Source organism: Myotis davidii, unplaced genomic scaffold (genome assembly GCF_000327345.1).
Source record: "Myotis davidii unplaced genomic scaffold, ASM32734v1 scaffold167, whole genome shotgun sequence".
Taxonomy (NCBI): Eukaryota; Metazoa; Chordata; class Mammalia; order Chiroptera; family Vespertilionidae; genus Myotis; species Myotis davidii.
The window spans coordinates 3,021,822-3,034,048 of NW_006300048.1; the positions used below are offsets into that span (position 1 = coordinate 3,021,822).

Sequence of the window (12,227 nt, forward strand, 5' to 3'; positions counted from 1 at the left end):
AGGGGCTACCGCTGACTGGGGATCAGATGGGAGCTGGGGCCTGGATTCTCCATAGAAAAGGAGAGAAGGCAGAGGCCAGCACAGGAGCCTCCCTGCGTTTTGTAGAATCTCTTTGGCTGCATGTAACACTTACTCCTGTGTTTCTGGCTCTACACACCTTCCCAGCTCAAATACACACCTCCACTTACACCCCCTGTGTATCAGAATCCAGGTACCCAGGCTGGTTTGGGCTGCCCGGGCCTCTCCCCCAGGCCATAGGAACTCTCACCCTGGGGCCCTCTGGAGGGGTAGCCCTGGGGAACCTGTGGGGGTGACTTGTTTGCTCCCCACACCCCAGGAATGTACTGTCCTTTCAGGCCCGCCCGGATTCCTGTGCAGGGAGTCAGCTCGACCCAGCATGCTGCTTGTGCCCTGTGGGGACACGTTCTGCTTCACCATCAAAGGGGTGGAGGTTGGCGGCTCGTGCCTGCTGTCACACCCCAGCTCCCCGAGAACCCCAGGCCAGAGACCAAGCTGTTCAGACAGAGGAGGGAGGCCACTCCTGCTTCCCCGCCCTCCCTACACCCTCACCTTCTCCCTGCCTCAGGCCCTGTTGGAATGTGACAAGAGTCATGGCCAGGGCATGTCCCAACAGCAGGAACACACGCTCTAGCCCGCAAGGCTTCCCTCAGCCCCGAGCTCTGTTTAGGTGAAGGCAGCGGGAAGATTGTTTATGCCCAGAAGGCCACCTAAGGTTACTGCCTCCGCTGGTCCCTGTGGTGGCTGCTGCCCCCCTGCTGCAGCCTAGTTTATTACAGATGGGGGCAGAACTCAGAACCCCAAGAACTTGGAGGGAACCACAAGGTGACTCAGTCCCGCCACCGGGGGCAGATGAGAAAGGCTTATCCAGTGAGGACGGGCCACACAGTGTGTCGGCATCACTGAGCCTGGGACCCCAGCATCTCAGCTCCCCAGACCTGGGTGTCTACACCAGGGTTTCTCAGCCGTGGCACTGTCAACACTGTGTGTTGATCATTCTTTCTCGTGGGGGTGTCCTGTGCCTCACAGAATGTTTAGCAGCAGCCCTGGCCTCTACCCACTACATGCCAATGGCACCCACTCCTGTTGTGATAACCAGAAATATCTTCAGACATTTGCCAGATACCAGAGGAGGGGGCGAGGGGGGACCAAAGTCACCCTGTTTGAGAACCGTCATTGCTCTAAACTGCTGCCTTTTTTAGATTTCCTCTCCTGTGCCTTCCCCTCCTCATCACAGAGCCTGTTTACCATAGTGAACACAGAGGTAGACTTTGGGTTCCTTCTGGAGACTGCTAGGTGCCTTCTTTCCAGTATCTTCTTACATCTCTACGAGGCTTTTTCCTGGTATTCTCTTGTGCAGCCCATGTTCTCCAAACCTCTTAGTTTTTGCAGATGCTGAGAGATGAACAAGACAGATGTGGGGTAGGAGAGGGACAGGACAGGGCCAGGCCTATTTCAGAATTGGGCATGTGTGTAAGCCATGACCATGAACAATACACAGACACGCATGACTCTTCATAGAGCAGGCAGGAGCCCGGTGCTCCTAGTCCTCTCCCACCTCCACGCTTCCCCCTCAGACCCTTGTCCCATGGCTTTCCTGCCTGACTCTCCCTGGGGTGCCTTCCAGGTCCCAGACTGGGCAGGTGGCCGGTGGCACTGACAGGCGGCTGACACCTGGTTTCCACTTTCTTCCCTTCTCTGGTTTCAGGAGCTTTTGGCAAGAGGAAGTGGAGGGGCCGTGGGATGCGGAGAGCCGAGGGCTAACGCCCGGACAGCGGAACAGAGCAAGCTGCTGACAGACAGACGGTATGTCCTGGTGAGGCCTGCACCCCCACCTGGCTCTCTCCTGGGGAGGCTGGCAGGTGAGGGGAGGCAGGTGGCGCCTCTTGCCCGGGGGCTGGTGAAAGGAGACTGATGGAGCTAGTGGGGCTTGGTCTTCAGGACCCTGTCAAGCTCAGAGACCCGCTGAGGAGCCTGGGTGGGGTGACTATCCTCAAAACCTTACTTTCTGGTTACAGTTATTTTATTTGCAGTTATATTTTTTAAGGTAACGTTTAGTAACCATTTCCTGAGTGCCAGGTGCCGTTCTCAGTGCTTTACCTGACCTCACAGTAACCCTGTGACACCAGTGCTGCTCTTGCCCCATTTTGGAGCAGAGGGAGTTGACATGTGTAGAGGGCAGTTTTCCCTTCGAGGCCCCCTCTGAGCCCACACAGGACGGGGTGGCCCCCCTCTGAGCCCACACAACACAAGATGGGGTGGCAGCCTTCACACTCGCCGCCCACTCCTCGGGCAAGTGTATTCTTCCTGGTGCCAGGCCCCAGGTCTTGCCTTGCCCACCCCTCTGTTCCCCTTGGACCCATGACCCCCTCAGCACTCCCCTGACTCCTTGGGCGCTGACACACCAGCACCCAGCCCTTCTAGTGACCCCGGCCATGCCCGAGTCTGTGGGCCTGCCTGGTGGCTCCTACCTTTGTCCCCCTCACCGTCCTCTTCCTCAGTCCCGAGGCCACTTGCCCTCATTTCTGAGGCTCCTCCTCCCTGGCTTCTCCTCAGCAGGGTGAGGAGCCCTCGCCTCCCAGAATGACCAGCGCGGCCCCTGCTAGGAAGCCCTACCGCAAGGCACCGCCCGAGCATCGGGAGCTGCGGCCGGAAGCTCCTGGATCCCAACCTGAGCAGCAGGTCAGCCAGACGGCACCCCCACTTTGCCTGGTAGAGGTGGGCCCCTGAAGCTGGCTGTCTGGCCGGCTTCTCCCGCCTGAGGGGACTCTGGCCCCCTGAGTTGGGGTGAGAGTATGGCATTGCTGGTGGGGGCAGTGGGGGCTCCTAGAGGCCAGCCATGAGCACATGTCCGCATGTCAGAAGCCCCAGAGTCCTAGTAGCTCTGCAGAAATGACCCCACACATGCAGTATTGCTCTCTCTACGAGAGGCAGCCCCTCAGGCAGCCCTAACCTGCTGGAGGCTGGGACTCGTGCTCCACTGGTGCAGGAGAGCCGTCAACCTGCAGCCCCTCGGGGGGCTGGGGGAGGCGATGCTCCAGCTCCTTCCACCAGACCAGCTGTTCCTCACTGTCCCCGGAAGTCAGGCTCTTCCTCCAGCTGTACTTCGGCTCACGTTCGTTAAAGACATCGGTTATCCTCCCTCATTAAGCTCACTAACAGGAGGAAACGAGTTGGTGGTGGTTTATTCTCCCTGCTACCCGGGTTCCTCCCCGTGGCCATGCGTGGAGCGCACCTACAGGATGTGAGTGTCAGCGCATGCTGAGCATCAGGGCACCATGGCCGCCTTGGGCAGAGTCAGGGCAGAGATGCCGTGACTGGCCCATTTCAGCTCAGAGAACAGTGAACGAACAGGCCCGGTGTTGTGCTGGGTGCCCTGGTTTTGTAGACGAGGACCCCAGGCTCAGTAAGGTTGATATAACCAGCCTGTGGTAGAAATGGATCGACACCAGGTGTTAGTGGCTCCAAAGTCCATGGTCTGGGCCACCCACCGCATTTTCCTGACCCCGACTGGCGTTTGAAGCAGTCAGTTTTCTTTGGAGAGACATTTCCCTCTTGCCGTAGCACGTGCCTGTTCAGCGCTGTGTCTGGCTGAGCCCTGACTCTTGGGCTGTGACCAACATCGGGATTTTGGGAGGGTGGGGTAGGCGGTTACAAGCAAGGAGAGACACTTCACACCTCTCAGTCAGGATTAGCCCAGCGGTTCTCCTTCCCTCATGCACTTGCTCCTCCCAGGCCTCTGTGAGGGCCTGGCTCTGCGTGATGGCCAGAGCTCGGGGCCCTGCTCTGACCTGGTTTCTTCACTCCCCGGAAGGCCTCTGCCCCGCCCGCAGGGCCCAGGGTCCCGGGGAACACCTGAGAGGCTCTTACCCTGGGAGAGCTGTCATGGGCACCAGGACTTATTTGCAGCTGGCTCTAGGCCTAGGAGGGATTGGAGCTGGTGAGGGTGGGAAGGGGTTCTTGAATCTCTAGTTGGCATGGGAACGTGATCTAGGCTTGTCTGGGAATGACTGGATTGCCTCCATCACTACAGGACACTCACTGCAGCCCACTTCTGCTGTGAGAGTCTTTGGGCTTCAGAAATGGCCCTTCCCGGGCTTTCTGGAGGGTGGGTCTGGCAGGAGGCCTGTGGCCTAGAGCTGAGCCTCAAGCTTCTGTTCCTTTGTGCCCAGGAGTCCCTGACTGATGCAGAGAGGATGAAGTGAGTACCTGCTGCCCGAGAGCCTGCCCTGCCTCAGCTCTGTCCCCTTAGCTCCGGGCGAGGCTGGTGGTGTAGTTGGGCTTTTCCTTGGATTAGGTAGAGGTAAATGTTGGGTTTGGGGGGGTGGTTTAGGGACCCTGGGAGGAGGCTTGGTGTGGATATTCCTTTGAAAAAACAGGTTTGTTCCATGGGCTGCAAGAGAACCTGGAATCAAGGAGGGATGGCTCTGAGGGCCTGCTCTTGCCAGCAAGCTCTTCCCCAGCGCCTGGCCCTTCTGTGCCAGCCGCCTCCCTGGAGCCCTTCCTGTCAGCCATGTGAGGCCTCTGGAGAGGGGCAGTGCTGGGCTGGATTTCCAGGAGATTAATAATGGAGCAGGCTGGTAGTGCAGTGGGGAAACTGGAGCTGGGGGCTTGGTGGCTGGCGGGCTTGGGCTGTAACCAGAGACAGACTTAGAATCCCCCCACCCAATTCTGTCTTCTCATTCTTCTCCAGTGAGGGGGAGGGTGGGGGGACGACCATCTACTATCCCCTCTGCCTCCCCCACTCTCCAAGCCAGGCTGTGTTCTCTGGGCGAGAAGGGCTGAGGTTCAAGAGTCCCCTGCCCCTAGTTGCCTGTCTTCATGTCATCCCTACTTCCTCCCTGACCAGCCTGGGGCTCCAGGGCTGGCCCTTCTATCTCTAATGCCCCTTTGCCCTTGACTCCTTCCCTGCCAGGCTGTTGCAGCAGGAGAATGAAGAGCTTCGCAGGCGCCTGGCCTTGGCCACCAGGCGCACCGAGGCCCTGGAGCACGAGCTGGAAATTGGGCAGGACTGCCTGGAGCTGGAGCTGGGCCAGAGCCGTGAGGAGCTGGACAAATTTAAGGACAAGTTCCGCAGGTATGGGAACAAGGGGCTAGGACACACATGCACACATCTCCCCATCATTGGGGATTAGCTGGAAGAGGCCTCGTCTGATTCTGGTGAAAAAACTGAAGTTCGGGGAGGGGAATGACTTGCCCAAGATCCCTCATGAAGGAGAGGCTGAACAGGGCCTGAAGAACAGGACCTTGACCCAGGGGCCTGCCTTGTATTCCTCTACAGGCTGCAGAACAGCTACACAGCTTCCCAGAGGACCAACCAGGAGCTGGAGGACAAGCTGCACACGCTGGTAACCTGTCCAAGAGGGCAGTCTGGCTGGCACTGTGCTCACAGCATAGCAGGGGGCTAGGACTTGCCAAGGGAATGCCTTTCTGCCCAGGGGCTTGGGGAGGGAAGCGGGGGCAGTGGTGGGGAGGGGACCGCAGTGTGCTGTGCAAGTCAGGACTGTCTTAATGCTCACACTGTTTCTCTTCTCTCCTCGTCTTCCCCTCATGCTGCCACCGTTGCTGCTGCACTCTCCTCTCAGGCCTCTCTTAGCCACAGCTGGATTTTTGCAGTTGCGTCTGAGTTGTGTGTTTTCTCCCTTGCCCTGGCCGCCTCCTCAGTGGAGATCTGGGTTTGCCAGGGCCCTGGTCATTCCCCTCTGCCCAGTCCTGTTCTCTTCCTTATGTGAGGCCTGTTCAGTAGTCAGTGCCTCCTTCCTAGGGGACAGCTGGGAGCCTGCTCTTGGCCTAGGCAGAGGTACTGATTGATGTCCCTACTGAACACACAGCCTCTCGGCTGCACTGGCAGCAAGCCCAAGCCTTTGGGGGGAAGGGGCCGTCGACGCAGCCTATGACCTGAAGATCAGAAGGCTGCTTTGGAGCCGGCAGCTCCCTTCCAGCTCATCTAGATAATCTCACAGCCACCCCCACCCCCCCAGCTGCCACCCAGCCTCCTCCCTCCTCCCTCCTCCTAGCCTGATCCTGGAAACACCCACATACATAGGCTTCAGTGCCTGGGTTTGCACAGTTCTCACCTCTCAGGTACAGCCCCTTGCCTGGTGTGTAGAGTTCCCTAAAGGGTAGGGCAGCCTCTTATACTGCTGGGCCCAGGTCATACTCAGAAAGCCCCAGCCCCACAGTCAGCCCGGAGAACAGGAGAGTGTCTGGTCTCCTTCTGTCTGTCCATTGTCTGTCTCTATTCCATCCGCCTTGGCTGCCCTAGCACTTGTGGCTTCCTGTGTCTCGGGCTGGGAGGAGGGAAGGGGAGGAAGGGCTTGCTGGGGCATGGACTGGGTTCACCACAAGTCTCGTGCTTCAGATCAAGAAGGCTGAGATGGATAGGAAGACACTGGACTGGGAGATTGTAGAGCTGACCAACAAGCTGCTGGATGCCAAGAACACCATCAACAAGCTGGAGGAGCTCAACGTATGTGCACTTCCCGGGCCTTCCTTGCCTGTGGCCAGCTCTTCCTGGCCCAGCCCTGCTCCCTGGGGCCGGGCTGGACTCTGAGCCACATTTGTATCTGCAGGAGCGGTACCGGCTGGACTGCAACCTGGCTGTGCAGCTCCTCAAGTGCAACAAATCCCACTTCCGTAACCACAAGTTCGCTGATGTGAGTACAATACCTGCCCCAACAGTGCCAGTCCAGCCTTTTTAAGACTCTTCTAACTCTAGTTTCTACACCTCTCTCCATCCCCTTGCCTTTCACTAAATGTCTCCTCGCAAGCCAGTCAACTCTGCCACTGGTTGGTATCCTGTATGCTGTCACTGGCCCATCACTAGGGCTGAGGGTTGGCCTGTTGGTATTTTTGGAACAGAGACAGGGAGAGAGGGACTCAGTTTCAGGATCCCATGCAGGAAGGAGGGGTGGCCAGAGCTATCAGCCATAAGAATATTTAGAGAGTATTAGGCCCAACTGATCCCCTGACCCCAAAGGACAAACTCTAGACCCAAAACCCTCAGGCCCAAGGTTGATGGGGCCGATGAGCAGTGGGACATTCCCAAGGCTGTCGGTCAGTACAGAGCCTCAGACTTACGTCTGGTTTGGGCAGAAGCTACTGCTAAGATGGGGAAGATAGAAGTTCAAGAGCACGTGGGCCTTAGCACCAGTTCTGGGTTCAGATCCTGCTGGTGTTAGTCAAAAGCTTCAAGTTATTTTAGCCCCAATGAGCCTGTTTATGTGTGAAATGAGGATGTACCTGGGCGTGCTGCAAGCACAGGAGACAGCAGTGCCAAGCACACCGTGGTGCTTGCATGTGGTAGCCGTGTTTTGCCATGATTGAGCCTGTCTTAGGTTGGGATCATTCATGTCTCTCTTCCCTTCTGCTCCTTTACCCCAGCTGCCCTGTGAGCTACAGGACATGGTTCGGAAACATATGCACAGTGGTCAAGAGGCTGCCAGCCCGGACCCTGCCCCCAGCCTGGCACCAGGGGCTGTGGTACCCACCTCGGTCATTGCCCGCGTGTTGGAGAAGCCAGAGTCTCTATTGCTCAATTCGGCCCAGTCAGGCAGTGCTGGGCGCCCCTTGGCTGAGGATGTCTTTGTGCATGTAGACATGAGTGAGGGTGCCTCAGGTGACCTAGCCAGTCCCCCAGTCCCTGGCAGCCCCACCCCTCAACCCAATGGGGAGTGCCACTCTCTGAGCACTGCTGGGGGCTCCCCAGATGAGGAGGTTCCTCTGCCGGCCTTTGAGAAGCTAAGCCCCTACCCCACCCCATCTCCACCACACCCTCTGTATCCTGGCCGAAAGGTAATAGAGTTCTCTGAGGATAAGGTGCGAATCCCCCGCAATAGCCCCCTGCCCAACTGCACGTATGCTACCCGCCAGGCCATTTCCCTGAGCCTGGTGGAGGAGGGGAGTGAGCGGAGCCGTCCCAGCCCAGTGCCCAGCAGCCCTGCCTCCGCCCAGGCTTCACCCCACCACCAGCCCAGCCCAGCCCCCCCAATACTCAGCGCCCCAGCCAGCTCTGCCAGCTCTGAGGAGGACCTGCTGGCCAGCTGGCAGCGGGCATTTGTTGACCGCACTCCACCGGCCGCCGTGGCCCAGTGCACAGCTTATGGACGTGATGCGCTCCCCGAGCTGCAGCGCCAGTGTGCTCTGAGCCCCGCTGACAGAGAGGAGGCGGTTCAGGCACCTTCTTCCCCACCTGGTGAGAGTGGGCCTTTGCTGCCAACAGAACCCAACTCTGGCCTTCCCAGAGAGGAAGATGAGGAAGAGCTGAATCTGCCCATCAGCCCTGAGGAAGAACAGCAGAGCCTGCTGCCCCGTGATACTGGCACAGACACAGGGCCTGGTGCTTCCCCCACTGAGGGCAGGACCTGGGCCCTCCCCGGCTCCAGCCGGCCCCAGCGCAGCCCTAAGAGGATGGGGGTACACCACCTACACCGCAAGGACAGCCTGACCCAGGCCCAGGAGCAGGGCAATCTGCTCAATTGAGGCCCCTGCTTGCCTTCCTGCCACTGCTGCCCTGGGACTGCAGGAGACCTGGTCCTTGCAGCTCATTCATTGTCCTCTCCCCAGCCAAGCCCTTGAACTTTCGTCCCTCTAGGCCTGCACAGCTCTGTTCCTTGTACGGGGAGGGCCCGGTGGTGGGCCACACCAGGCCTTTCAGCTGCATTGACTGACTGGCACCAGCTTGCCTCATGGTTTTCCCCTTCTTGAAATATTTATTCTCCAAAGGTAACATGCAGCCAGGGCTCAAGATCTTTCTTCAAATCAGTCCAGCCCAAATCGGGCTGTTCTGGGAGCTGAGGGGCTTATCACATCAGTGTTCATCCTCCATCTGCCTCTCATAGCCATGAGGTGTTGTTTTGTTTTTTGATGAGGGGGTGTTATTGGGATTATTAACCTCTAATTCCTATTTTCTATTAACCTTTCTATTTTTTACCTGTTTCCCTCTCCCCCAGAATCCCTTGCACAGCCATTGCCTTTAAGGGGCCTGGCACAGCGCGCCTTCCGGGGTGGGAGAGGGCTGACTCAGGGCTCTCCTCGGCTGTTCCCTCTGGAAGGGAGTGGAGGGCGGGTCTCGGGCCTCCAGCTGGGCTCTAGATGAGGCCTGGCTCCCCTCCTAATCTTGGCTCTAGACTGTTACGCCCAGCTTTGGGAAATTTTCACACTGATGATTTTAAAATTAAATAAAACTATTTTACTGTTATGGACTAATTTGTCTATTACTGACGGTTCTGCTCCCCATCCCTGAGTATGCCCAGTCCCTGTGATGTCCTACTTTTTGCTGGTGATTCTCCCTTGCCCCACTCTGCCTGGGCGCAGAGCATCAGGCAGGGGGAGAGTGTGTACCTTAGTAACCTTGATGGGGCCCCTGTGTCTCCCCTTGAGGTAGAGTCCAGCCCAGCTCTGGAGGTAAGCTCTTTACCTTAGTTATATTGTTATAGGGCCTGTGTGAGGTGTCACCTAGCAGTGCAAGGTCTGAGTCCGACTAGTTTGAGACTTGGGGCCAGGGGATGCTTTGGCTGTGGGGTGGCACTGCCCCCTAGAGGTGCCTAATGGTAATGCCACTTCCTCCCCTACTGCCAGCCCCAAGTGACCACAGCCATACGCCAGGTTGTAGAGTTCATAAAAATCTCTTCCGAGCCAGCGGGCTGCAGCCAGAGCTGCCAACAAGTCCAGAGCCATTGCCTTGCGTTTGAGTGCCCCCAAGGCTGGTGCTCATTCACAGCTTCCAGAGCCTCCCATCACACTGCCAGGAGCTGCCAGAGCCCCAGGCAACCCCCTCCCTCCCAAGCCCCAGGGCCTGACCCTGGTATCTGGGGCAAGGTGCTGGGGACAGAGGCGAATGTAATAATGTGTGGAAGCCCAAGTGGAGAGTCACATCTCGGTCTCAGCCAACAGACTGTCCCCTAGTCCTGACGTCATTAGCACCATCTGAGAGCTGGGATCTGTGGAAGGCAAGAGGGGTGTTCAGACCACCATTTGTTCCTGCAATGGGGACTATAAATAGGAAGAAAGTGGCCCAGGTTTCCATACCCATCCTCCCGGGTCCCAAGCCTCTTCAGACCTGGCTCCCATCAACCCACAAGGCTCTTACCACTGGGGCACATCCAGGAACTGCTTCCCCTCGGGTGGGCGGCAGGCTCCCGCCCCCTCTCTCCTTCCTGGGTGTGACCAGGCCCTCCTGCCACCTCTTCCTCCTCTTCTCCCTCAGAAAGGAGGTCACAGATCTGCTGCTGCAGCTCTGGGCTGATGCTGTTCTCAGCCAACACCAGGCTCCGCAAAGCCGTGGGGTAATTCTCTACCATGTCCAGCAGGGTCTGGGGTAGAAAAGAGTATGGAAAAGAATAAACTCGGTTAAGGTGGCTTCCTTGACTCCAGCCTGCCACCCCTTCGTTATGTCCAGACACCCCGGCCAACTCCCCCTCCCCCACCCCCAGGCCTTCCCCAAACATGAAGATGTCTCACCTGAGCAGACTGGTTGGTGAGCCCTGTGCTCTCCAAGTCTAGGACCTCTAAGGTGCGACTGGAGGCCACAGCCACAGCCAGCATCCCTGCCACATGATCACCTTGGGAGACAGCACGCACACACACATACTCACCTACATTCATGCACAGCCCTGCTAACCCTTCCTCCCAGACAGCTTCCCCATCGCCCTAACAACCTTAGGTCCCACCCCCAGGCCAGGAAACGCTGACAATTGGTAGGTAGCCAGGAGCAGAGCATTGTGATTGGTGAGTGAATGCATGAAGCGAGCTGGAAGGGGTGATGGATGCTTTGATCTACCTGTTGGTCATCTATCTGGTCCTCCACACACGTGGCTCCTCTGCTTCCTCCCTGACCCCCCTCCATTTTCCCTTCCCCAGTGTGGGGGTTACCGTGGCAACCGCTGGTCCCAGGTTCTTGGATGGGGGGTGGGGTGGTGAGAGTCTAAGGAAGTTTTCTTGAGCCTCACCCAGGGGGTTGTAGTCCAAATTGAGGACGCGGACCTGGGAGCTGTGGGCCACAGCAATGGCAAGGCGGCTCCAGCCCTTAGGGGTGATGTCAGGGTTGGCACTCAGCGTTAACTCCTTCAGACCTGGGCAACGTCGCAAGGAGAAGCCAGGATGGGAAAGTGCCAGGCCCTCTTGAAGCTCCTACCCTGCCCTAGATCTCTGGGGTGTCCCTAGAGGCTGGGAGGCACCCCACCCCCACCACAGAACTCCAGGGCCGTTAGAGACCCGGCCCTCCCCTGCCCACCAGAACTGGATTTCAGATTCTCCATCCTGTTCAACCCCTAATCCTCCTCCTTCCTGAAAATATTTAAAATACATTCTCACCCACACTGTCAGAGCCCTCCGCTCTGGGCCGGGGCCCCCTGCCCTCTGCATTTAGCTTTTCATCAAGGCCACACCAGCCCCTACCCTTAGCAGGGCCCTGCTCACCAGACTTGGCCCCGTCTGGGGGGAGGAGGCCACAGATGAGGTTGATGGCTTCATCACCCAGCATGCAGTCCCCCAGGTCCAGAGCCACAAGGGCAGGATGGAGGGCCAGGGCTGGGTTCAGCAAGGCCAACCCCGCATCTGTCAGGGGGCTCCCATGCAGGCTGGGGGGTGAGACCAGAGAGCAGAGGTTACAGTCGTCAGCCCTATCTGTGGGGGAAGAGGTGAGCCCCGAGGAGAGGAGGGCACTCAGGCCTCGGCACTGAGGCGAGGCTTTGGGAAGGGAGAAAGGAAATTCCAGACTCTAGACTCTAGAGAGGAACGCAGGTAGATGGTTCCTGGGACCCGGGACAGAGGGCAGAGAAGGGGGTGGGGTGGGTTAGGGTGCCTCGGTAGGAGGATGCCGGGCAGTGTTCCTTTTGGGGGACTGAGGAGCTGCCCCCAGAAGTCAATGCGGTGACTCGGTGAGAGGTGCACGTGCCCCCCCAGGAAGGGGTGGGTATCCCAACTGCTTTGGGGTGAGGCTGAGGGTGCTGGTTCCGGAGGAGGGATGTGCCGGGAGGGTGGAGGCAGAGGGGGAGGGCGGTGTGTCAGGGGAAAGAGGGAGGCGGTGCAGAGAGGCCCAGGAAGGTGCGCGGAGGAAGGGGCGGCAGGCAGTGCGAGGAGGGACCCCTTCCGGGACAGCACACTCACAAGAGGGACTGGATGGAGCGGTTGGTCCGCAGCGCCTCCGCCAGCTGCTTGATGCGGCTGGGGCTGGACACGACGCCCAGGTTAAGGTTGAGCTGCGCCAG

At 58.4% G+C, this 12,227-nt stretch overlaps 2 protein-coding genes across 13 annotated transcripts in view; one reads left to right on the top strand and one right to left on the bottom strand.

Moving 5' to 3' along the window:
- TJAP1 (tight junction associated protein 1 (peripheral)) overlaps positions 1–9,221 on the top strand; it is a 25,736-nt gene extending 16,515 nt beyond the window's left edge. For 5 of the 12 annotated variants that reach the window (XM_015572231.1, XM_015572233.1, XM_015572230.1 and 2 more), the window contains 9 exons: positions 1,727–1,824; positions 2,575–2,736; positions 4,191–4,219; positions 4,934–5,095; positions 5,300–5,366; positions 5,604–5,633; positions 6,380–6,487; positions 6,591–6,674; positions 7,402–9,221. In XM_015572231.1, coding sequence (XP_015427717.1) covers positions 2,602–2,736; positions 4,191–4,219; positions 4,934–5,095; positions 5,300–5,366; positions 5,604–5,633; positions 6,380–6,487; positions 6,591–6,674; positions 7,402–8,499 — 1,713 coding nt within the window. In that variant the 5' untranslated portion in view covers positions 1,727–1,824; positions 2,575–2,601 and the 3' untranslated portion in view covers positions 8,500–9,221. Of the gene's footprint in view, positions 1–1,726; positions 1,835–2,574; positions 2,737–4,190; positions 4,220–4,933; positions 5,096–5,299; positions 5,367–5,603; positions 5,634–6,379; positions 6,488–6,590; positions 6,675–7,401 lie in introns of all 12 variants that reach the window. The other 7 variants (XM_015572239.1, XM_015572236.1, XM_015572237.1 and 4 more) reach the window with 5 other exon arrangements.
- Positions 9,222–9,625: 404 nt separating this feature from the next.
- On the bottom strand, positions 9,626–12,227 carry LRRC73 (leucine rich repeat containing 73; the record flags this gene model as incomplete). The annotated part of the gene is made up of 6 exons (XM_006776449.1): positions 9,626–9,959; positions 10,109–10,331; positions 10,480–10,580; positions 10,968–11,090; positions 11,437–11,597; positions 12,127–12,227. Coding segments are annotated over 6 exons (780 nt in total), but the record flags the coding sequence as incomplete, so codon positions are not given.